This window comes from Pseudorca crassidens, chromosome 1 (assembly GCF_039906515.1).
Source record: "Pseudorca crassidens isolate mPseCra1 chromosome 1, mPseCra1.hap1, whole genome shotgun sequence".
NCBI lineage: Eukaryota > Metazoa > Chordata > Mammalia > Artiodactyla > Delphinidae > Pseudorca > Pseudorca crassidens.
In genome coordinates this window covers 43,302,142-43,327,369 of record NC_090296.1, presented here as the reverse complement: position 1 = coordinate 43,327,369, position 25,228 = coordinate 43,302,142, and the positions used below count along the sequence as shown (strand labels likewise).

The 25,228-nt window shown below is 39.3% G+C and overlaps 2 protein-coding genes across 2 annotated transcripts; one reads left to right on the top strand and one right to left on the bottom strand.

Annotated features, from left to right (window-relative positions):
- The first annotated feature begins 1,096 nt into the window (after positions 1-1,096).
- Positions 1,097-10,638, top strand: TOMM20L (translocase of outer mitochondrial membrane 20 like). The gene is made up of 3 exons (XM_067734623.1): positions 1,097-1,209; positions 7,198-7,276; positions 10,374-10,638. Exons 1-3 carry the CDS (start codon positions 1,097-1,099, stop codon positions 10,443-10,445), a joined length of 264 nt encoding a protein of 87 aa, XP_067590724.1. The 3' UTR covers positions 10,446-10,638.
- Positions 10,639-11,457: 819 nt separating this feature from the next.
- TIMM9 (translocase of inner mitochondrial membrane 9) lies at positions 11,458-25,004 on the bottom strand. The gene is made up of 5 exons (XM_067734620.1): positions 24,719-25,004; positions 22,325-22,413; positions 13,570-13,634; positions 13,124-13,219; positions 11,458-12,126 (listed from the first exon to the last, which is right to left on the bottom strand). Exons 3-5 carry the CDS (start codon positions 13,606-13,608, stop codon positions 11,992-11,994), a joined length of 270 nt encoding a protein of 89 aa, XP_067590721.1. The 5' UTR covers positions 13,609-13,634; positions 22,325-22,413; positions 24,719-25,004; the 3' UTR covers positions 11,458-11,991.
- Between the last annotated feature and the right edge of the window lie 224 nt (positions 25,005-25,228).

Here is a 25,228-nt window from a genome sequence, read left to right as displayed (position 1 = left end):
ACCCTATGTTCTGTTTGTGTTTATAATCAGGTTTTGACAATAGCCCAAACTCCCAAATAGAAGATTGAGTTATAGGAAGAAACACACAGTACTCAAGAAAACAATTACATGCATGTAACTTACACCGGCTAACTTTTGAATAATGAGGCCATGGGCTGCTTCTCAGCCCCAGTGGAAGTCACAGCAGAGATGATCATTTTGCTATGCACATGGTAGTAATATCAGGAAATCGTAAGTAGCAATTGGATAACCAATCAAACAAAAAAGAAGGTCCTTACCTAGCTTATGCCTTCTCTTTGGCTTTGTATAAAGTCAAAACTCTGATATTTGGAATAAAGTCTTACTTCCTTTCTGCTATGTCTGCTGAATAAGGCAAGTATTAGAAAAGCATCTAGGCTAGTAAATGTCATGGGTTTCTTGGAGTTGCTTTTCGTCTGGGACCTTTGGCTGTCAGGCCCGGCCCAGACCAGCAAATTAACGTTTTTTTCTAGGCTAAATTATTATTGTTGTTACTATTATTATTACTTCAACATGCCTCCTACCTCCTGCTATCGAGCTAAGGTGGTTGGGGACTTTGGACTGCTGGGTTCTTGCAGGTGACAAAGCATACCAGGTTGGGGAATACGGACTAGTGTCCAGGTGCTCGGTGGGCAGTACTGTGAACTAGGAGATGACCAGAGTTACGACTCAAAGTTGCAGTTGAGGGAACACAGGCCTAAGAAGGATCACTACCTCAGCTAACCAGATTCCCAACATACTGTGATTTGCCGGAATGGGCGTCGTAGGCAGAGGGACTGGGGTGCGTTTGGGTAAGGGGTTCGGAATTTGGAGTACGACCGACCTGGGTTCGAACAGAGCTCTCCTACTCGGTGGTTGTGAGACTCCCACACGCCTCCTCTAGGACCCTGGGTTTCCTACTCTATCCGCCGGCCGAGGTGCGAGGCGTCGACGCTCAGCTCTTCACGCCCGCGGCCCGGCGCACAGGAAGCCCCGAGGCTGGGAGGGGCGCCGCGCCGACGCCCCCTGCTGGCCGGCCGGGTTCCCCGCGCTGGCGGGCCCGCGCCCAACGCTCGACTCGTGGGACGCCTGCGGCCGGATGCTCTACGTCCGCACAGTTCTCTGCCTCCTGGCGGCCTGTGGCGCCGTCGCCTTCCTCGGCTACTGCGTCTACTTCGACCGGAAGCGGCGTGGCGACCCCAAGGCGGGAAAGTGAGTGCGACGGCGGCGGACGTGCGGCGGGCCGGGCTGGGAGGGCGGCGGACGCGCTGACCGGTCCGGTGGCGGAGGGGCTGACTGGGCCCACGGAGCGAGGCTGGGCCGCGGGCGCCGCCGCCGCCGCCGCCGAAAGGCCCGCGGGACGGAAGGCGGGGTGGGGACGGCCCCCTACAAGCACGTGCCACGTTTTGTTTGCAGAAAGAAGAGCCCAGCAGCAAAAGGCTGAGGGACGGGGCGCCCAGGGGAAGTACTTTAGCGACGCCGAGGTGGCGTTACAGTGAGGAACCTCCCGCCGATGCAGATCGCGGCTCGGCCTCAGGGTCCCAGGCCGCTTCCTGAGCAGCCGTTTCCCAGCACCGCTCTGCCTGCCCTCACCCCGTTTCCGCTCAACTTACGTTTAGTTTTTATTGTCCGCTACGAAAGGAAAGGAACGAAGGAAGAACCATTTGGGGTCGTGAAAAGGCAGCTATACAGTAAACGTGGTAGGAAAAGGCGCTACGTTTAGTTTATAAAAAAGAAAGAGAAGCCTTTGCCCTTGCTGAGCAGCACCAGACACTTAGAAACCCACGCCGGGCCTCGGCCGGGTGACAGTGATGCACCGCCCACTCCTGTCCTACTGGGCCTTTCTTCTTGCTCAAAAGCAGAACATATCTTCTTTTTCTCCAAAATGGAATTTGATTAGTTATTTTTAAAGATAATCACAATCATCTTAGCGATCGGTCCAACTGCACTCACATCATCTCTCAAACAGAGGGTTCTTAGGTCCTTCTATGAATTTTCATTCATTCAGTCGGTTGAGCACCTCCTACGTGTGAGGCGTTGTTCTAGTGTGGCAGAGGTTAGCAATGTGGGTGGGGAGGGAAGACTATCCCCCACGTAACAGGAGCACAGAGGAGGTAGAGGATCACTTTCAGGGCAGGGTTATCATGGAGGTGTTCTACTGATCTACTGCTCCTTTAACCTTAGTGGCTTAAAACATCTTATTTTGCTCCTGAATCTGCAATCTGAGTAGGGCTGGGTGGGAATCACACCTTTCTGCTCCGCTCAGCTTCAGCCAGGTTGACCCCAGGGCTAGGTGCTGGGTCATCTGAAGGCTCGCTCCCTCACACGTTGGGCAGTTAATGCTGCTGGCCACTTAGCTGGGTCTATTGCACAGAACACCTGCACATATCCTCTCCATGTGGCATGGTCTTCCTCGCAGTATGGTTGATGGGTCCCACCGGGCAAGCAAGTGTGTGGTATATTTGTGTGTGCGTGTGTGTGTGTTGATACACACAGTTGACCCTTGAACAACACAGTGGTTGGGGCAACGACCCTTCCCTCAGTCAAAAATCTGAAAATAACTTTACAGTTGGCCCTGCATATCGGTGGTTCCAAATCTGAGAATTCAACCAACAGCAATTCAACTGTAGTGCCTATTTATTGAAAAAAATCCGTGTATATGTGGATCTGGACAGTTAAAACCCATATTGTTCAAGGTCAACTGTATATATGTACTTATACATATATTTGTGAGAGAGAACATGTGGGCGCGTGCCAGGTTGCCACTTCTACCGCATTGAGGCCCACTCAGTTTCAAGGGGAGAGGCAATAGCCTCTAGCTCTGGGAATATTGCTGTGGCTGTTTTTGGAACATGCAGTTCTTCACAGAAGACTTTGGAAAAGAGGTGGCATCAAATGAGTGTGGAAGGATGTGTTAAATTTGGGTCCTGGTTTCAGGGGAGACAGCATTCAGGATGAAGGGAACTGAATGTACATAAAGGTGCAAAATGGGGGATCTGCCAGGCCTATTCAGTAAATCAGTTTGACAGAGGAGTCCCAGTGGGGGATAGTGGGAGGTGAGGTTGGAGAGCTAAGTAGGGGCCGCATCGGAGAAGGCTTTGAAGGCCAGGTTAAGGAATTCACATTCAATGGGGGAATTACTGAAGATTTCTGAGCAGGAATTTTTTTAAAAAGGAGGAAAGCAAAAAACTTTTTAGGTTACATCAGGCAGGAGTATGCTAGATAGAGTGGAGGAAAAGAAAGTTATTGCAGTAGTACAGGTGAGAGGTAATCAAAATCCTGAACTGCGGTGGTATCAGTGGCAACCGGTGATGAGAGATGTGAGATAAATTTTCCAGAAAGAATAGATAATTCTTGCTGTCTGATGAAAGGGTCATGGAGAGCAGAAGTCAGAGATTTCTGAGGTTTGAAGATGGAGTCTCTTAGAGAAAAAGGTAAAATTGACAGAGTTAAGAAAGCAGGACAGGGAGTATCCATGGCTGGGCATGAGAGAGATGCTTTCCCTGGGGCAGAGCCTGGGTCAGCTCCATGTCCCTCTCCTTCATTGCCCTTATCCATGGTTGAAGTTACACCATTTGTTTGTGTGATTATTTGATTAATGCTTTCTATTTATTAGAATCAGCTCCATAAGGGCAGACCTTGTCTGTGTTTTTACTCTCCATTGGCTCTCCAGTGCCTAGAACAGTGTCCAGTACATTGTAGGTGCCCAGCAAATATTTGTTGAATATTGTTTATTGTAGGCAGAGAGAAACAGCTTGTGCAGAGGCACAGACTACGAAATTGCAATATTTAAAGTGTTGTGGCCAGAGAGATAGCTGAGTGGTAGTTTGGTGTCTTATTGTGGAGGGCTTTGAATGCCAAACCAGAAAGTTTTGATATTTTTCTGTCATGGCAGATAACCAGTGACGGTGATTTTATTTCAGAGAATGGATGCAATTTTTTTTTTTGGAGTATGGGGTGGAGGAGGGAAGTCAAAGGCAGAAACGTCAGTGGCAGTCTAGGTGGGAAATGATGAAGATATGGATTATTTCAAATGAAGAAGAGGCAGAAGCAGGATTTTTCAAATGTTCTTTTATATAATCCTCATAACCACTCTGTTCTTCTAGGTTTTTTTTTTTTTGTTTTTTTGTTTTTTTTTTTTTGCGTTACGCGGTCCTCTCACTGTTGTGGCCTCTTCTGTTGCGGAGCACAGGCTCTGGACGCGCAGGCCCAGCGGCCATGGCTCACGGGCCCAGCAGCTCCGCGGCATGTGGGATCTTTCCGGACCGGGGCACGAACCCGTGTCCCCTGCATTGGCAGGCAGACTCTCAACCACTGCGCCACCAGGGAAGCCCTGTTCTTCTAGTTTTATAGATGAATAAACTAAGGCACAGAGAGATGTCTCTTCCTACTTCCAGGATCTCGCTTCCTCCTCACCCCAGGCCCTTTTTGTTTCCCAAAGTATGGTCTGTGGTCAGTCTGCATTAGATTTACCTGGGGCATTTGTCAAAATGTAGATTATTTGACCCAAGCACCAGCCATTCTGATTTAGGAGGTCAGGGGTAGCCCAATGGTTATGGGGGCAGTGATGCTCAGACTTCAGAATTTATAAGAATCTTCTGAGGAGCTCATTAAAAATGCACATTCCTGGACTCTACTTAGACTGATTTGCTAGGTCTTGGGTGGAGCCCAAGAAAACTGCAGTTTTAATAGCTCGTTCAGCCCATCCTTTGTGAAACAGTGCTCTCAGATTCTGCATAATCCCTTATCTCCCTGGAAGCTCCTTCCCTTCTCCATAAGTGACCTCAGATGTACTGCTCTAGACCTGGGGCCCCAAATTTTGCCTGCCTGCCAGACTCTGTAGCCTAGATGATCTGTTGGCACCTCAGCTTTGTGTGTTCAGAAGTATATTCATCATCTCATCCCTTGCCACTGTTCCTCCTCCTCTGTTTCCTTGTGATGCTTCTGATAGCCCTAGGCTCCCTGCTGTGACCCAACTCATCTTGCTTAAAATATCAACCTCATCTTCCACAATCAATCCCCTTATTTTTCTGTTCTCTATCTCATACCCTATTCCCTTTCTATTTCCATTGCTCCTGTACTACCTCAGGCTTTTATCACCTTTTACCCAGGATACTGTAATAATTTCTTAACTGTCTCACTGCCTCTTTTCTTATGCTCTCAGAGTAAATTCCTTCTAAACCGCAGCTGTGCATATGTAACACTTTGCAGTAGCTCCCTACTCTGCAGATGAAAGACGAATGCTCTCAGCTTGGCACCAAGGACTTGGCACCATGGGTGCCTTCTGTATTGACAGCCTTATTTTCCTAAGGATTAGAAATAATACATGGAAAGTTTTCAGTCCCTAGCTGGCCTTCAGTAATTGGTAATTATTATTGTTGTTGCTCCATTCACCCTATCATAATCCAGATACATAAGCTCACTTGATATTTTTCCCTGCAGTTTGGCATCACTTGTACTTTCTTCATCAGACTTTCACTGAGCTTCTCCACATCTCAAATGCTATCTTTTCTGAGAAACTTACCCTGATCTTCCAACCAGATGGAATGTACTATGAGCCCCAGAGACATTGGACTTTGTTGTTAATGTGTTATTGATATCAAGCATACTTGTCTTTTCTCTTGGTTAGACTCTGGACTCCATGGGGATGGGCACAGGAGTCTTGATCTCCTTCCCCTTCCAGCTCTCCTTAGAGGGTCCTGCTCTTGGCTCACTAAGTATCTGATGAATGAAACCTGTGGTTGTTACTGATCATCAGCATGTTTGCTGATAAAAGCTTAGAATATGATCTCATCTGCAGGTTTATACCATTTAAAAAAGAGAATTCTTGGGGAAAATAAACAGAAAAACTCTCTGAATATAAAAGACTGAAGCTGAAGTGACTGGCAGTGGAGTTGATACTTTGGGCTAGGGATTGCCCACTTTAGCTTTAAAGACCAGTCCTTGGCATGGTACCAGTGATGATGCCATCCTGTGAACCTCGTCACCTTCATGAACTAGCCTGCAGCAAACCACAGCATCCTTCTGAATATCACCAGCTGCCCGGCCAGCCCCCGCCATGCCCTTTGCTAAATCAACAAGCCCGGTTAATACCCTAGGCAAGAAAATAGGTTTGCAACATACAAAGAAAACTACCTTTGTTATAGTTGATTACAGTGTGATTTCTCCTTTGTGTACTTAGCAAGCTGGGTAAAATATGAAGTTATTACAAACACCTCAACCAAACTTGAATATGCCATTTTTTTCATTTGTTTGTTTTAGGAGGGAGCTTCAACTTTTTTTTTGAATTATAACATGAGCTAAATTTAAGAAATTACCCTAGTCTTCTGACTTTATTTCTCAGAGTTGTTAGATCTAAATGACAATATAACTCATGAAAGTATATTGAAAAGTACAAGAGCTGATATAAAATGGTAATCAGGGTTCCAGGTGTCAAGGGATTAGAGAAGCTGAAGAATAAAACTGGCCAGGCTGCAGCCTGGCAGACGCTGGATGTGCTGGTTTAACAAGGTACCATCTAGGAAGGCCATCAAATGTGCATGGTGACAATTCACAGCCATCGCCTGCCGTGTATATATATATATATATATTTTATTTTTTGGCACCTGAAATTATAACTCCATTTTAAGAAATTGTCTTAAATATAAAGAACAACTGCATTTGTCATGCTTGGATTTAGAGACTAGATTCAAGATGTGCTTTTTTTTGAGTTTTTTTGTGGCACGCAGGCCTCTCACTGTTGTGGCCTCTCCCGTTGTGGAGCACAGGCTCCGGACGCGCAGGCTCAGCGGCCACGTCCACGGGCCCAGCCGCCCCGCGGCATGTGGGATCTTCCCGGACCGGGGCACGAACCCGCGTCCCCTGCATCGGCAGGCAGACTTCCAACCACTGCGCCACCAGAGAAGCCCAAAATGTGCTTTTAAAATAAAAGTTAAGGGACTTCCCTGTGGTCCCTGGTGGGGTAAGACTCTGTGTTCCCAATGCAGGGGGCCCGGGTTCGATCCCTGATCGGGGAACTAGATCCCACATGCATGCTGCAACTAAGAGTTTGCAGGCCACAACTAAGGAGCCTGCCTGCCACAAGTAACACCCAGTGCAACAAAATAAATAAATAAATAAAATAAAAGTTAAATAATTTTGATGAGTAACCATATACCTTACATTCGTTACTTATTGTTAAATATTCTGTGACTCTTTTAGTTGTGGGATCCAGCAAAGAATGAAAAATTACAACTTTTTCTGCAAGAAGTACGAATGGGAGAACTTTGGTTATCCAGAGGTAAGAATGTAAACATTCTTTTGTAAGCAGTTATTTATGATAATTTATATTTGAGAAATATTTATGGATTGGTATTTGTATGTCAGATAACTTAACTAACTAGACGTGTTAACCAACTTGCTTCAGTTTAAGAGAAACTGTCCCAGCATTTTCACTTTATTACAGTTACAGCTCCACGATGTTACAGTTAGTGTTAGTTTTGGTTGCAGTCTTGGAAGTGGGCAGATGGAGAAGCAAAGCCAAATACAAGAACACCTTATTTACTGTCAGATAAAATTCTAAGTAAATAGGTTTTCCAAATGACTAAATGTTGTATGAATCAAAACTTAAAAAATTTTTAACTGCTTAAGGATACTCCCTGGATATAGGGGCAATTAAAATACAAAGAACCTTTCAGCTTTAACATTTTTTGAGCTGGGATAGTATAAATATGGAGAGGAAAATTATGAGTTATAAGTTAAAAGAAAAATAACAATTATTTTATTACATTTTATTTTTACTTACTTTATGTTTAAGAGCTATCATGTAATAGTTTAGATTTAGAGGTGAATGTTACAAATATTGAGATGATGAAAACAAAAATTGCAAACTTGAGTTTTTAAATTTTTCTCTCTCAAAGGTGATTAACATTATTTCTATGAACCCCTAAATTAATTAGCACTTTTAGGGTTATATACTTCTACTATATTTTACTTCTGAAATTCTCATCTTGGTTGCTTATTCTTTAAATCCCCCACCAAACCCAAAACCAATTACATAAGAATCTCTGGGGTGGGACCCAGGCATCAGAATTTTTTTTTCTTTTTTTTAATTGAAGTATAGTTGGTTTACAGTGTTGTGTTACTTTCAGGTGTACAGCAAAGTGATTCAGTTTTACATATATTTATCTATATCTGTTCTTTTTCAGATTCTTTTCCCTTATAGATTATACAAGATATTGATTATAGTTCCCTGTGCTATACAGTAGGTCCTTGTTGGTTATCTATTTTGTATTTAGTAGTGTGTATATGTTAATCCCAAACTCCTAATTTATCCATCCCCTTCTCCCCTTTGGTTACCATAAGTTTGTCTTCTCTGAGTCTATTTCTGTTTTGTAAATAAGTTCATTTCTGTCATTTTTTTAGATTCCATATATTAGTGATATCATATGATATTTGTCTTTCTCTGACTTAACTTCACTTAGTATGATAATTTCTAGGTCCATCCATGTTGCTGCAAATGGCATTATTTCATTTTTTTTTTTTTTTTTTGCTGTACGCGGGCCTCTCACTGTTGTGGCCTCTCCCGTTGTGGAGCACAGGCTCCGGACGTGCAGGCTCAGCAGCCATGGCTCACGGGCCCAGCCACTCCGCAGCATGTGGTATCTTCCCGGTCTGGGGCACGCACCCTGCATTGGCAGGCGGACTCTCAACCACTGCGCCATTCTTTTTTATGGCTGATAATATTCCAATGCATGTATGTACCACATCTTTTTTATCCATTCCTCTGTCGACGGACATTTAGGTTGCTTCCATGTCTTGGCTATTGTAAACATTGCTTCAGTGAACATTGGGGTGCATGTATCTTTTAGAATTATAGTTTTCTCCAGATACATAGGTGTCAGTATTCTTTAAACCTCCCTAGGTTATTACAGTACACTGGTTGAGAACCAGTGTTCTAATGCAATAATTTTTCACCCAGTTTTCTGTAATCTCAGTTTTCTCTACTCCCTCCTGCCACCACCCCATTTTTACTACTTTGCTGCCAGGTAGTTCTGTAGCCATCTCAGTTGTGTTTATGTCTATATAACCAGAGGGACCATAGAGCCAAAAGTTTTAAGAGAAATTTCTGATTAGCTGATTTGATTGGATTTATTGGTTGGTTGATCTAATTAACCAAACTGATTATTGTTTTTAGGTTACATTAGCTCCATCAACTTGAGAGGCACTATTATATCTTTTTCTTTCTTTAAAAGGTTTGATACAAAGTGTTTATTTCCTACTTAGTTATATTAAATATGCCAAAATGTCAACTTCTGTTATTACATAACACCTGAAGAGAGGCAGCACACTATAGTCTCAAGGTTCAGAAAATTAGGTTCTGTTACTAATTCTGGCATTAATTAGCTTTGAAACCTTAAATTATTTCACTGATCTTTGCCTGTTTCCTAAAACGAGGTAGTGAGACTAAGTGATTACATGTTTTAACTTAAAGAGAGACTCTATCATTAATTTCCACTATTCACAAATTTTCATTCTTAGTTACTTTACAGCCAATCATCCTAAAACTCATTTTAAAACCACCTAGAAATCAAAGTTCATAAATCTCTTCTCCTCCCCTGGATATGTAATTCATGTTACACTAAATCTTGTTTCAGCTCGTTGATAATACAATCTATGTTTTAAAAGTCTTATTTAGCTAGAACATCAAGATATTTCACCTGTAATACTTCATCAATCACATATGTAGAGTTAAAGATAACTCGTATCAGTAATGGCAAACCCCAGCCTTTAAAAGAACTCAGTACCTCCCTCTTGCATACCCAAATAGCAGAATGTGAACGTTTCCAATTCAAGAGTGCACTTTTAAATAGTAATTTGGGTCAGAAAGTTATTTAATTGGCAGCTCAACATTTTCCCCTTTATACTTTTTACTCTTTTTGTGGCTTGTTCAAATAGTCTTTATTTATTTTTTAACATTTATTTGTTTGGTTGCATCGGGTCTTAGTTGCGGCATGTGGGATCTTTTGTTGCGGCATGCGGGATCTTTCGTCGTGGCATGGGGGCTCTTCGTCGCGGCGGGTGGGCTTCTCTCTAGTTCTGTTGCACGGGCTCCAGAGCACGCGGGCTCAGTAGTTGCAGTGCGTGGGCTCCAGAGCACGTGGGTTTAGTTGCCCCACAGCATGTGAGATCTTAGTTCCCTGACCAGGGACTGAACCCGCGTCCCCTGCATTGGAAGGCGGATTCTTAACCATTGGACCACGAGGGAAGTCCCCTAAATAGTCTTTAGTTTGATGTGTTTTTTTTAGTTTCAATGCTTGGTGCTTTCTTGGTAATTTGTAGAATGTATATTTTGAAGAACTTTAAAATTCTGCTCTAATCTTATAAATCTGTTTCAGGGGAGCATTGAATGGGGCTTGAACATCTCAGCAATGCCCTTTTGGTGTGTGGGCAACCACAGGAACTTCTGAAAGTTTTCAAACACACACTTCCTCCCAAGGTATTTGAGATGCTATTGTGCAAAATTCCCCTCATTTGCCAGGTAAGCACATACTTAATTATCTTTGTGAAATGAACACTGTAAATAACCATGTTGGGATTAATTACGTAGAAACAGTGAAGTACTGATATGTGTGTGAATGGCCCAAAGTTTTAAATGAGTAAGATCTCTGAATTTTTGTTTGCTTTTCTTGTCTTCAGATGAAACAAGCTTATTCTTTCATGTTCCTTTGACCATAATGAATTGTATATTTTGTTGAGTATTATACATGTTTCAACATTTCAACTTTAAAGTTAACATTGTTAACACTGTTTATCTTTGTACTTTCAAAGACATCACAATTATTGACTGACTGCAATGTCAACAGAGGTCTATAAGTTAAATGGTATTGTTAATTAAATCACGTAATGGCTTAAAAATTAGATATAATACAGAAAACTGTAAATTATCAAAGCAGAATAATACTTCTACTTTCCAATAATATGACAAAACATAGAAATCACTTTGGTAAATTTAAACATATAGGCTAGTTAGTGTTCTCTTGAGTACAAGTTTATATTGGTAAATGTAAGCAGACTAATACCTATTAATAAATTGGCTCATGAATGGATATCATTTGATACCAAACTGCTGGGTGTACTTACGCATCAACTAGAGTTTCCTGCAGTGTTTGGATTTGTTTTACGATTCATTTAGCTCTAAGACACTACTTTAACTTTGGTTTACTTTTTATTACATTGATCACATGCAGTAGCTGAGAGTACACTGTATATTGTTGGTCTGACTTGGAATCATTCATGTTGGCTTCTCAGCTTTTGAATAAAACACAAAGCAACATAGTCTCCACTAAAGCACAATAATCAGTTCTTAAACATTTTGCAAGCTAGTCTCAGATGGGATGTTTCCTGAAGGTACATGAAAATGTCGCTAGGATAAGAATGTGTAGTGCCCACCCTGACACAAGAAGGGAGGCAAGAAAAGGATCGTGCATTAAATTGATTTTATGTATTTACCAGCAATTTGAGGCAGACATGAATGAACAGGAATACTTGGAGGATGATCTTGATTGAAAAACATTTCAGTGTATCCACAATCCAGTCAGAATGCTATGGTGCTATAAAGTATAAACTGCTCAGTGATATTTCCATTTATTTTCCTTTTAGTAATAAATTTTTTTTTCTATCTCATACATGATTGAACACGTATTTTGCTTTAAAATTAACAGTCATAATTGAAGAAACCATGGTTTATTTCTCTAATCAAGTGACCAAGCTGCTGAATCTTAAGGCCTCAACAAGTGTTGCATCTTATTATTTTCATTGAACAATAAGACCTATTTTGATTATTCTGGTAAACAGCAATTTTGTTTCCCCAGTGGTTTCCATTTGCCAAACAGTCATGACAGATGGTTTAACATGGTGGCTACTGCTTTCATGGGATTCTGTCAGGTGAATCCTCATTTCCAGTGCAACAGTTGTTGGCAATCTTTCATCAAAAGTCCATGCATTAGGACTTCTCTATCGTGGTTGGCCAAGGAGTCCTGCTTTGGCAGCCAGGGCTTCATTCTGCTGAATATGATATTCCTGAAATCTCATAGATATTCGTTGAGTCATTTTTAAATATTTCTGTAAGCAATGCTCTGAACAGGTGGTCTAGAAATAAAAAGATCCAAGAGTCAACACAAAAATATTAATTAAAAGAAATTGCATCTATTCTAAAAAAATAACCAGTGGGTACTTTTCTTTTCTTTGAATATATCTGAGAATTAAATGGTATTAATGAGTAGCAAGTGATCATAGCTTTCAATTGTTAATACTTTCATCCATTTACAAAAATTAATATATACTGAATGCTTACCAGTTTGGAGGTACTAAAAACAATGGTAAGTCAGTCCCTGCCTTCTGGATTAGATTTTCTGCAGGTGTGTTTCAATATTAACTGAAATCCCACATTCCCATCTCTTATTCTGATTGTTAAAATGTAGGCCCAGTATCAGGTTTGTTCTTTTTAATGAGAAACTCCATTCACAACATTTGTAATTTTCAACTTTTTACTTTTTAATAAGACTATTGTACTTAGCATCTCTCAAACTTCGTCTTTATTTAACAAACACTTATTATTGCTGGTTATATGTTAAGTTCTTGGCATGAATATTTATCAACATATTCCTCTGGAGGAATTTTATGTCTCTTTTAGCCAATATATAAATGTTTTGAAGAGGATATTAAAAGTTAAGACTTCTAATAGGGTTAGGCAATATGAGCCACCAAATTCAAACTCTACTTTTTCCAAAATTAACCTGAGTTTTCAAGGTCAGATAGGAAAGCCATGTCAAGTTTCTCTAGCCTGGCCATCTTGACTGAAAGCTAATTATTAAGAATCTTTGCTTTGGAACAATGTATTCAGCAAGTCCCAGGCATCTTCTCTAAAAAAGTCTGCCGTAGTTCAGTGTGGCTGTGATATTAAATTTGGCATCGTTAAACCCAGTGCCACGAGTCTGGCTGCTTCAAGTTCCTCTGAGCAATGGAACATATAAAAGGTAGCCTAAATTCCTGTAATAACTAGGAACAAGCAAAATGCTTAGGGGGATCCCATTTATATTGTTTATGATGAACTTAGAGAATTTTTAGTGGGCAACACTTTTCATACCTCTTCAGGTTTTACTTCTCTTGTTGTGAAGTCTTTAACACAGTCCAAAAAGCAGGTTTCTGTAAGTTTATTGTAGGTTCCAAGAAATTCCTTAAACTACAAACAAATCAGAAGGTTCTTTAATATTTGGTTTTTAAAACAAAGATGTTTTAAATACTGATGTATTTAGGCAAAATACCCTGTAATACTTGAAATCAAAGGTTCTTTTGCTACCTTAAATGGGTATAATATGATCTACAAAATATAGTCAGATTTTCTAGTTGAATACTTATTATTTCCTGGATTATCTTTCAAATTATCTGAAAAATGAATATGCTTCATATCATTTAACATCCATCTGTGGAAATGAAATATAAATATTTTGTGAGATCACTGACTGACATGGTTATATCCAGTAGTGCCTTAATTTTTTGCAAAATCCTTTTTCCTTAATTATAATACCTTACCTGTTTTATCTGATCAGATTCTGGTATTTGTGCAGCCATATTCTTTTGGTATGTTTATTAGTCACCTGATTTAAAAGTAAAAAGTTTGTCAGTTTGTATACAAATTTCTGTAGGCTAGTTGAAGGTAATCAAAACAAGCACAGATTTTGAAATAGCACTGAAACGAGTCTACCTGAAATTACTGTTCATATTTTATAAATTTCTGATTATGTAATTATATGCCCCCCCCACAATCTCCCAGGTCATTAATAAGAACCTTACAGTTTAGAACTCGATTTTCTTAATGCTAGCTATGAGAACCAAAGGCCCTATCTACATCTCCATTTTTTAGACAGTTTGCTCTGTTACCTTGCAAAGCTACGTATTAAAGTCCCATGCGTAGTACGGTTTTATGGGAAAGAGCTCTCTGGTGTCTTCCTATAAGTACTTAAGTTAACTATCCCCCTGGTTCCTAATACAACTTAGATCTGTGCTACTAAAGATCCTTTTACTATCTCTATGTAAATGCAAAGGTTCTATTAATTAACAAACACCATCCACTTATTAATCAACAACACTCATGAAAGAGAGTTCTAAAAGACTCTAAGAGAAAGTTACAGGAGTTGTACATTCTACAGTTCAAAAAGGGTAATCACAGAGACTTACCAGAAACTTCTGAACATATGACACTTTTGATCTAACTTGGGGGCAACAGAGAAGTGAAGATAAGGAAGTCAAAGAGTGTTTCTGAATTACTGGGATTTTCACATATCCTAAATGGAGGACCCAGGATCAGTTAATTATGATGTAAGAATGTATCACGTTATTTACTTATTCTATCCTGGCTAGTTCTAAAACAGATGAAATCTCATAAACTGGATGTGTATGTCATTCTTACTAGCTCATCAATTATTATTTAAAGTGGCTGTGAAAAGCACAAAATTTTCATGAAGCTCACATGGAGATTAAGTAGGAAATTCAAGCTTAGGGCAGAGTGTATGCTACTATCGTGAAAGAAAATTCTCATTTTGATTAACAAATACAATCAATGGTAATTCCACTCCAGCATTCCCAACCATGTATAAAAGTTTACCCCTTTTGCATTTATTCTTCCCTCCTCTTTTGTCCTTATCCTGTGTGTTCATAAGTATTACTGCCATTTTTAAAAAGTTATTTTTTCCACATGCAAGGGAAAGCACTAGTTCTTTTCTATTTGCTATCCTAGTCTCATTCCAAAATTCTGACTGTCTATACTTCAGGGAATCTCTGGTTTAGTAGTAACAGTTATAAACTATCTTTTCTATTAAAATTCTTCGATATCTGCTACAAAACAATGCAGTAGAGGTTTCAGATTAGCCCAACATGCAGGCAACTAGTGTTCCATAAACACCTAAAAAGTTACCAAGAACGCTCTTTATTCCTATTTTACTTCACAGCTTTATAAATAATATATATATTTTAACCACATAAACTACCTGAAAAATACCAGGAATTAACTGAAGGTCACAATTTTTCAGGTATTGCTGTGACTATCATCATTGATATGTCCCAGGTAAGATACTTCCATTATATTTACTCTTTGCTCACTTAAGTCATGAAACACTGATTCCACACCCTCCAACTACGGAACTGCATAGAAATACAAACCTAATTATTCCATTATTTTCTAATATCAACTTCAAACTTATTTACAGTTTGAGATCTCAGCAGTTACTATTTTGCTAGATAGATATGGGTAGATATTCATTCAGTAAACATTTATTTAATGTACCAAGTACTGTGCTAGTTATGAAACCAGCCATGCTTCTGAGGTAAGATGCATCTTTATAGCTGCTATAAAATTTTATCACTAACCAGCCAAGAAACAGAGAATCCTGTAAGTATATCATACAGTGAGGTTTAGGATTTGTGCTTCTGGGAAGGTGGGGTAGATGTGCTTTTCCCTATTCTTCTCACTAAGTACAACTAAAACCCCTGGACATTACACATAAAACAAACATAAGACTAAAAAGTAGAGAGGAGAAAGTATATTAGCTAGGGCCCTTGGGACCCGAGAAACATCACAGTAGTGAATTCTCTCCCTTGTCTGGGGTCTCATATATCACAAACTTGGAGCTGAAAAAGCTGGCAATCTGCAAATAGCCAGTTGGAGTAGTCAAAAAGCCCCTCTGTACCCCCAGCCAAAAGTCTGCCTTCTCTAGCCAAAAGGCTAGGAAAGGGGAAGCCTGCCTATAAAACAGAAATCTTTTAAACAATAACTGCTGTACTCCAGGCCAACACAGAAAAAACTTTGGTTCTCATCCCCACCCACATCAGCATAAGCCAGATAGACTTCCACCCTCACTAGGTTGTAACGAGACACTCCAACTCCCACACCAGAATAGTGTCAGAGAAGGGTGATTAGGGAGCAGGGACTTTAATTCTTGCTGGACATTAATAAGGACCCCTCCCCCAAGTGTCAGTGGAAACTGCATGGGGAGCCTAGACTTCCACCTCTGTTGTCAGTGATGAAGTACCTTTCTCCCTTCCCTCTCGGGTGGTATCAAAGGAGGCCTAGTTGAGATTCAGGACCTACATACTGCCCCATGGTAATCAGGCCACATGCCCTCCTGTGGTGTCAGTGGAGGCCACGTGGGGAGTAGTAATGAGGCACTCCAGTCCTCAGCCAGGGAGACACCAATGAAGGCCTAGTAGAGATCCGTAACTCCTACGCTCACCCAGCAGAAATGAGGAACATCACCCCCACCCCCTGGCGCGCGCACGCACACACACACCACCCACCCTCTCTAGTGACAGAGTGAGGAACTTGGACTTCTACTCTCACCTGGCAGTAATAAGGTGCCCCCACCCCATGAAGCAGTGTCAAAAGTAGTCAGCTAGAGGAGAAGGTTTAAACAAGATCTAGAGTCTCATAACACAAGATGCAAAATGTCTAGGTTACAAAAAAACAGAAACAAACAAAACTCATTCCAAGAACTAAGATCTTAAGGAAAAAAAGATGTCAAACACTGAGATGAGAGATGTTAGAATTATCTGACAAAGATCTTAAAATAGCTATTACAAAAAATGTTTCAATGAATAATTAAGAATGTCTGAAACAAATTAAAAAAATATAAAACTCAGCAAAGAAATATAAGATATCAAGAACCAAATGGAAATTTTAAGAAGTGAAAAATAGAAAAAAACAAAAGAAGCTCAACAGACAGAATCAACAGCAGATCGGAGGGGATAGAAAAAGGAACCTGTGAAGGAAGGAGGAAGATACAAAATAGAATTATCCAATATGAATAACAGAAAAATAGAATAAAAAAAATGACAGGGTACCAGGAATCTGTGTGACTGTGACAAAAGAACTGACATTTGTTTTATTAGAGTCCTGGAAGAAGAGAAAGAGGGCAGGGCTGTTAAAGTACTAAAATAATGGCTGAAAACTTCCCAAATGTGGCAAAAGAAGAGAAGCTTACACATTCAAGAACTGAATTGCATTCCAAAAAGCGTAAACACAAAGAAATCCACATCAAGATACATCATAGTCAAACATTTAAAAACTAAAGACAAAAAATTTAGTCTTGCAAGATGTCGCTTGCAAGAGAAAAGCGACATCTTCTATGGGGAAAAACAATTAGGATAATAGCAGATTTCTCATCAGTCAACCCAGAAACCTGTATCTAGCAAAAATATCCTTCAGGAATGAAGGTGAAATTAAGACATTCTCAAATGAAGGAAAACTAATCCTTTTCAGGCAGGTCTGCTGGCACCAAATTCTTAAAGTTCTGAGCAGAAAAAAACTGATAAAAGGAGACTTGGAACATCAAGGAGGAACAACACAGTAATAAAAATAGGAACAGGTACAGTACCCTTTCCTTTTCTTCTCGAGTTTCCTAAATTATATTTGACAGTTGAAGCAAAAATTATAAAACTGTCTAACATGGTTCTAAATGTATACTTTAAATGGGGAGGGTAAAGGGAGGTAAGGTTTTCTCACTTCACTGAAACTGGTAATATGCTGACACCATTAGACTGTGATAAGCTAGAGCAACCACTAAAAAAGAACACAAGGAGATACACTCAAAAACATTATAGATTAATCAAAATAAATTACAAAAATAATCCACAGGAAGGCAAGAAAAGAGAAACAAAACCAGAACAAACAGAAAATAAAAAATAAAATAGCACATTTAAGCCTTAATAAACAATTACATTAAATATAAGTAGTCTAAAGAATCAAAAGACAGATTGGGGGCTTCCCTGGTGGCGCAGTGGTTGAGAGTCCGCCTGCTGATGCAGGGGATGCGGGTTCGTGGCCCGGTCCGGGAAGATCCCACATGCCGCGGAAGATCCCACATCCCACATGGCCATGAGCCATGGCCGCTGAGCCTGCGCGTCCGGAGCCTGTGCTCCACAACGGGAGAGGCCACAACAGTGACAGGCCCGCGTACCGGAAAAAAAAAAAAAAGACAGATTGGCAGAGTGCATTAAAGAAATGACCAAGTATATGTTGTCTATAAGAAACTAACTTCAAATACAGTGATACAGACAGAGTGAATACAAAAGGATGGAAAATGATTTATCATGCAAGCATTAATACAAAGAAAATAGTGGACATATTAACATCAGATTAAGTAGACTTCACAGCAAAGGAATTTAACAGAGACACAAAAGGACATTAAGGGTCAATCCACCAAGAAGACATAGTACTCCTAAATGTGTGTGCCCCAAGCAACAGAACTACAAAATATGTAGAGAGAACCGAAAGGAGAAAAAGACAAGTATAGTTTCAGACTTAAACATCCCTCTCCCAATTGATAGAACAATTGATAGAACAACTCAACAGAAAATCCACGAGGATACAGAAAAACTCAACAACACTAACCAAAAGGATACAATCTACATTTATAGAACATTTCACCCAATACACAGAATACACATTTTTTTATTAAGTGCCCATGGAACACATACCAAGATAAACCATATCTGGGGCCACAAAGTAGCCTTAATAAATTTAAAAGAATTGAAATCATACAGAGTCTGTTTTTAGACCACAATGGAATCAAACTAGAAACCAGTAACAGGAAAATCTCTTAACATCTGGAAAATAAATAACACTTCTAAATAATCCATGAATCAAAGAGGAAGTCTCAAGGAACTTTTTAAAAAAGTCACTGCACTGAATGAAACTGAAAATACAGCATATTAAAATTTGTGTGACACAGCTAGATCAAGTGCCAAGAGGAAAACTTTATAGTACTAAATGCATACATTAAAGAGGAGATGCCTCAAGTCAACTTTTTTTTTTCTTTTTACCTCAAGAGCCTAGAAAAAGAGCAAAATAAACCCACAAAGCATGTAGAAGGAAGAAAATAATAACAGAAATCAACCAAAATGAAAACAGAAAAGCAACAGACAAAAATCAGTGAAATAAAGAGCTGGTTCTTTGAAAAGACTATAACAGACAAACCTCTAGCAAGACTAACAAAGAAAAAAAGTCACATATTATCATTATCAGGAATAAAACAAGGTATAGTACCATAGACCCTGCAGATATCAAAAGGATAACAGAACTATGAACAACTCTATATACATAAATCTAACAACTTACTCATGAATTTACTATTATCCTGATATCAAAACCAGATAAAGAAGATACATACAAGAAAACTACAGAAAACTACCTTCATAAAATAGACATAAAAATCCTTAACAAAATAATAGCAAATATAGTTCAGTAATATATATTAAAAAAATACACACCTCTAATAAGTAGGGTTTATTCTAGAGATGCAAGGCTAATTCAATATTTATAAATCAATAAATGTGATCCACCATATTAATAGATGAAAAAATAAGTCATGATCATATCAATTGATGCAGAAAAAGCATTTGACAAAGTCAGTACCCATTCATGTTAAAAACTGAAAATTAGGAAGACAGGGGAACTTCTTCAACTTGGTAATGTACACCTACAAAAAAATCCTACACCCTGTACTACATAGTTAATGGTGAAAGACTGAACACTTTCCCCTAAGATAGTGAGCAAAGCCAGATGTCTGCCCTTACTACTCTTAATATATTGCTGGAAGTTCTACCCAGTGCAGTAACTCAAGAAAAAGAAATAAGACATATAAATTGTAAAGGCATGCTGAAAACTACAAAATGCTGATGAAAGAAATTAAAGACTTAAATAAATGGAAAGACACATTGTGTTCGTGGATTGTAAAACTCAGCATAGTAATGATGTAAATTTCCCCAAAACTGATATACAGGCTTAATGCAATTCCTATCAAGGTCGAGTAACATTTATTATAAATATAGACAAGATTACTTTTAAATTTATATGGAAAGCAAATGGACTTGAACAAATTCAAAAAAAGACTAATAAAGTGGGAGGAATCAGTCTACCTGATTTCAAGACTTATTACATAGCTACAGTAATCAATATTGTGTGATTTTGGTGGAAAAGCCGACACATAGATCCACGAAACAGGATAGAGAACCCAGAAATAATAACACAAATATGCCCAATTGATTTTTGGTAAAGATGCAAAACCAGTTAAGTGAAGATAGCCTTTACAACAAGTGGTGCTGGTACAACTGTACATCCATAGGCAAAAAATTTAACCTCAAAGTATGTCTTTCACTTTATACAAAAATTATCTCAAAATGGATCTGGGACTTAAATATAGAACATAAAACCCATTAAAACTTTTAGAAAAATAGGAGAAAATCTTCGGGCTTTAGGGCAAAGAATTCTTAGACTTCACATGAAAAGCAAACTACATATATGATAAAGAACGAATAACTAGACAATATAAAGAAGTCTGCAAACTCTATAGTAAAAACACAAATAATCCAATTAGAAAATGGGCAAAAGACACCTCACCAAAAAGATATAGATGGCGAATAGGCACATGAAAAGATACTCAACATTGTTAGCCGTTAGGGAAACAAATTAAAACCACGATATATAGCATTACACACCTGTCAGAATGGCTGAATTAAAAAAATATAGTGACACCACCAAATGCTGGTGAAAATGTGGAAAAACTGGATCACTCAGATATTCCCTAGTGGTAATGTGAAATCATATAGCCACTGTGGTAAACGGTTTGGCACTATGTTAAAAACCTACATGTACAACTATCATATCACGCAGCAATTGCATTCCTGGGCATTTTTCACAGAAAAATGAAAACTTATGTTCCCACAAAAACCTGTACATGAATGTTTATATACACTTTATTCATAACAGTCAAAAACTGGAAGCAATCCAGATGTTCTTCAACAGGTGAATGATTAAACAAACCGGTACACCCACACCATAGAATACTACTCAGCAATAAAAAGGAATGAGGTACTGATACACACAACAGCCTGGATGAAACTCTAGAGGATTATGCTGAGTGAAAAGCCAATCCCACAAGGTTATATACTATATGATTCCATTTATATAACATTCTTGTAAGGACAAAGTTACAGAAATGGGGAACTTAGTAGTGGTTGCCAGGGGTCGAGGAGAGGGTAGGGAGGAGGAAAGTAGGTGTTACTATAAAAAGGCAACATGAGACTTTTGAAATGGAAATGTCCTGTACTTTGACTGTAACAACATCAATATCCTGGCTGTGATATTGTACTACAGTTTTGTAAGATGTTACCATTGTGGAAAGCTAGGTAAATGACACAAGGGAGCTTTATTTTTTCTTACAACTGCATGTGAATCTACAATAATCTCAAAAAGTTTGAGGTTGCCCAGCTTTCTAATCCCTGCCAAAGAACAAGGTACAGTGTGCATTGTGGTAAATGTTAGCAAATGTTCAGAACTAGAGTTCTTTTGGCTTCCTACTCAGAAAACAGCCTGAAAAGATCCAAGAACTGGTAAGATAACTTTTGTGGTTAGGTGTTAAAAGAAAACTTTGTGGGAACTTAAAAAAAAACAACAAAACAAGAGCAATAAAACAGGAATTAAAGGAACCTGGTTCACCAGCAGGCCTCTAGCTGAAAGCACAAAAGGTTATCCAAAGACCTGTTCATGTTTGCTAATTATAATGCCAAAATCAGCTTCTTTTTCCTGTTCCTATCCTAGTATTTCTTCAGGTTAAAATTCACATATAATATGACTTTTTCAAGCAGAGGTCAGAGAGGCAGAAAGTATGAAATCTTTAAATGTTGTATAACACTGCTGACTCTACCTCACTTCCCTCTTGGTATACAACTCATAGTGACAAATGATGATTGTTATTGGGAAGTCTTTGAAGAGATATAGATGAGGAGCACCCCCAAATGTTGTTTGTATGAATTTTCTTGATATTGTCTTTTTTTTTTAAACCTAAGTGAAGGCAGTTGTTCCTAGAAAATACTGGAGACGGTTGAGTGAATAGATGATTTTCAAATTTACTTGCTAGTTTGTGTCTTCTGAGTCTTCCAGCATTCTATCTTGCAGTTATTTAATCATTAGTTATGTTGACTGACAAAGTCCAACAGCCATACAAACCACCTGATAGTGAGAAGCGGTAGAAGCAATGTGGCTGCCCTTTTATTAGGTCCTAATTACCAGATATTACAAGCAAATGTTTCTTACTGTAGAGGCAAATATCCAATCAGGGGATACCTTCTGGTTATATCCCTGAAACCTGAAGAGGGAGGGAAGGGATAGAGAGTTCTAGCATTTCTGGCTTGGGCCTTAGGAATGATTACAGCAATGCTAAGTAATTTTTGTGTCAAACAAAATGTATCATAAAACCAGGGAACTTAAGAGAATCGTTAGTCATCAAGCTCAAACCTTTTCTGATGCATGAGTTTCCTTTCTGTTCTGGAAAAGTCGTTGTCCAACCTTTGCTTGAATGTCTCCAGTGAGGCCTGATTTCTCACCTGAAAAATGAGGGGATTACAGTATGACTGCTGAGGCCCCTTCAAGCTCTAAGTCTGTTTGATGAAATCTAAACTTCTGCTGGCTAAGTCATTTTTTGAAAAGCCTTTTCCTTTTCAATAAGTGAAATTAGTTTCCTCAATCTGTTCTGAGGTTACAGTTATTTAGCATATGTGTTATTATGTATTAAAAAATACTTAATATCCTGTTTTGCCATGTAGTATGTATGTTCAGGTGAACACACAAGGACAAACAATTCCCAGAAATTTCTGAGTATTAAAAAAAAATAAACTAATCAGGATGTGGTGGGAAGATACCCTCTATTTAGTCTTTAGAATCATATGCAGATTTCTACCAGGTCTGGAGCCAAATTTCTAATTCTGTTCAAACTTAGTTTACAATAACTGATTCTTCTGATGTCCTTGGCCACTATCACTATAACTGATCCTGGCCGCAGCATGGCTGGTACTGGTAATTGGTAATCTTGTGATTCAGGCAAGGATCATGAATGGATGATAAAACTACTGGGTGATAGGTTGGGGAACAGGATATATGCATTGTATCAAAGCATCTCCACAGGTTACTTATCACAAAAAGAAAACTGTCCCTTTACATTGGGAAGATCTGCCAGTCACCACCTTAACCGGTGTGGTACCACCTATGTGCTATTCTTGCCAAAAATGTTTTATGTGATTGATTATGAGGGAATAATTAGGAACAGCCACAATTTGGGACTATGTGTAAGATGACTAGACTGGTCTTTTCTAAAAAAGTCATAAAGAAAAGGAGTAGAAAGGGCTGTTCTAGAATATGACTAAAGAATTAAGATAACTGAACAGTTGTGAACTTTGGAACTCAAAACCATTTTTGAGTTTTAAAAATAAAGACTTTTTGGGATAATTGGAGAAATCTGAATATGTTATCTTAGGTGTGATAGTCATATTGTGGCTATGTAACAGTATGTTCTTAAGGAGATACATGCTGAAGAAATAAGGGTTAAAGGTCATGATGTCTGCAACTTGTAAGTGGTTCAGCCAAAAAAACCTGTATATCTCTCTGTATATGTATATATAGAGATATGAGAGTGGGAAAGAGAAAGCAAATAAGTAAAAGTGTTAACAACAAACAAATGAAAGAACAATCCTGTGAGCCATGTTTTTTGTTCCCGGGCTATCTGTTCTTTATTTGATAGGTCAGATGTCTAAACTGATCTGAACTAACTTGCTAGATTGACATAAAATAGGACTCTACCACATGTCCCTTTACTTTAGATCATTTGCAGCAGCTTTACGAAATTGTGCCTGATTAACTGGCAACCCTAACTTAATCAGAGCAAAACATTCTTTTGAAAGATCACTGCATACTCCTTTTGGGTTTAAAGGATGGCTTCAAGGCCTTAAAGGATGAGCCTATGAGCACTGGACTAGATGGGGGCAAGATTACTTGGGTTTTAATCCCAGCTCTGATTGAAGAGTTGTAAGATCCAAAACAAGTCACATTTTTAATGAGTTTCTACACCTACGAGCACACCTTAGAGGGGAAAGGTCACTTTTTCTTTTACATCTAAGTTTCAGCTAGAAAATAAGGGAGATAAATCATCTCAAAAGTCTCTTACAGCTCTGACACTGTCATTATATCTTTTAATTTACATAAATTATAAAACAAATTGTGAACAGATACTACCTAAAAGCCTGGTAATGAAGGAAATGTAACTGAAATACAGAAACTCATCAAGATTTAAAAGGTTCTCTAAAGCTGAGCCCTTAAGGTCTCTTTTAATTCTAGGATTTCTTCTATCAAAGTAGACAGCTGAGATGTAAAGATAAATAAAAATTTGTTATTTAACCTTTACATCAGATTACATTTTTTGCTTTGATTAATCTTTTAGTAATGCGTAAAGGGAAACGTTTAAGTAATGCATCCTCGAAAATCAGCAAATCAGATAAGGTGTGTTGGCCCTGGTCTTCTGTCTAGAGAGAATTTTTCAGTTAAAGGAGGGTTCAGCTCAAGGTCACAGGGTGGATGCCTTACAGTCTAACTCACTGTCCCAAAACAAGACCCCGACTCTCCAAACTTGGGTTGAAGGTGGCTCAGAGCCTCGTATTCGACCCTCGCCACAGTGATGACACTGTTCCGAGGCAGGTCCCAAACCCGCTCTGGGGACGCGTTGCCCGGCTCCGCAGCCCCCGCATAGCACCAGGTAACCGCGGCGGCCTCCTTCAGAGACCCTGCCACCTTTCCCGAGCGTAGCTTGCAGCCCCCCGCCTGGAAACCCGGGATTCTGTGGACAGAGAAAAGAGACCATACTTAAGGACAGACTCTCGCATCCGACACCAGTAGGAGGCTGCGGGGCTCCGCTGCCAGTCGAGTCTGGGGGCGGAGGATCTGGGTCAGGGCCGGCGCCGCAGCCGCTGGATGAAGGAGAACACGTGGGAATGGCGATGTCAAATAGCTCTTATACCCTACTTCACCGATTCGTTATAACGCCGGAAACTCTAGAGGAAAAAGCCGATATCATAAACGAATTTTAAAATCCCTTGAAAATTGATTTTTTGATTGTCTGCTTAGATAAAGCTATTTCTGACTTTCTCTTCAATATCAACACGAATCTGTCGAAACTTTTTGTAAAACTAATTTACTTAATCTCGCGTCCCTAAAGGTCTGCGGGAGCTACCCTGTAAACAGTCCCTAATAAACAAGATTGGTATTGTCATCTACGTTGGGAGCTCTTCAGGTCTTGGATGAAACTCCCGAGTGTTATTCAATGTTTTAAGCCTTGTGGGGCAATGTACTGCTTTTAATAAAACAAAAAATTCA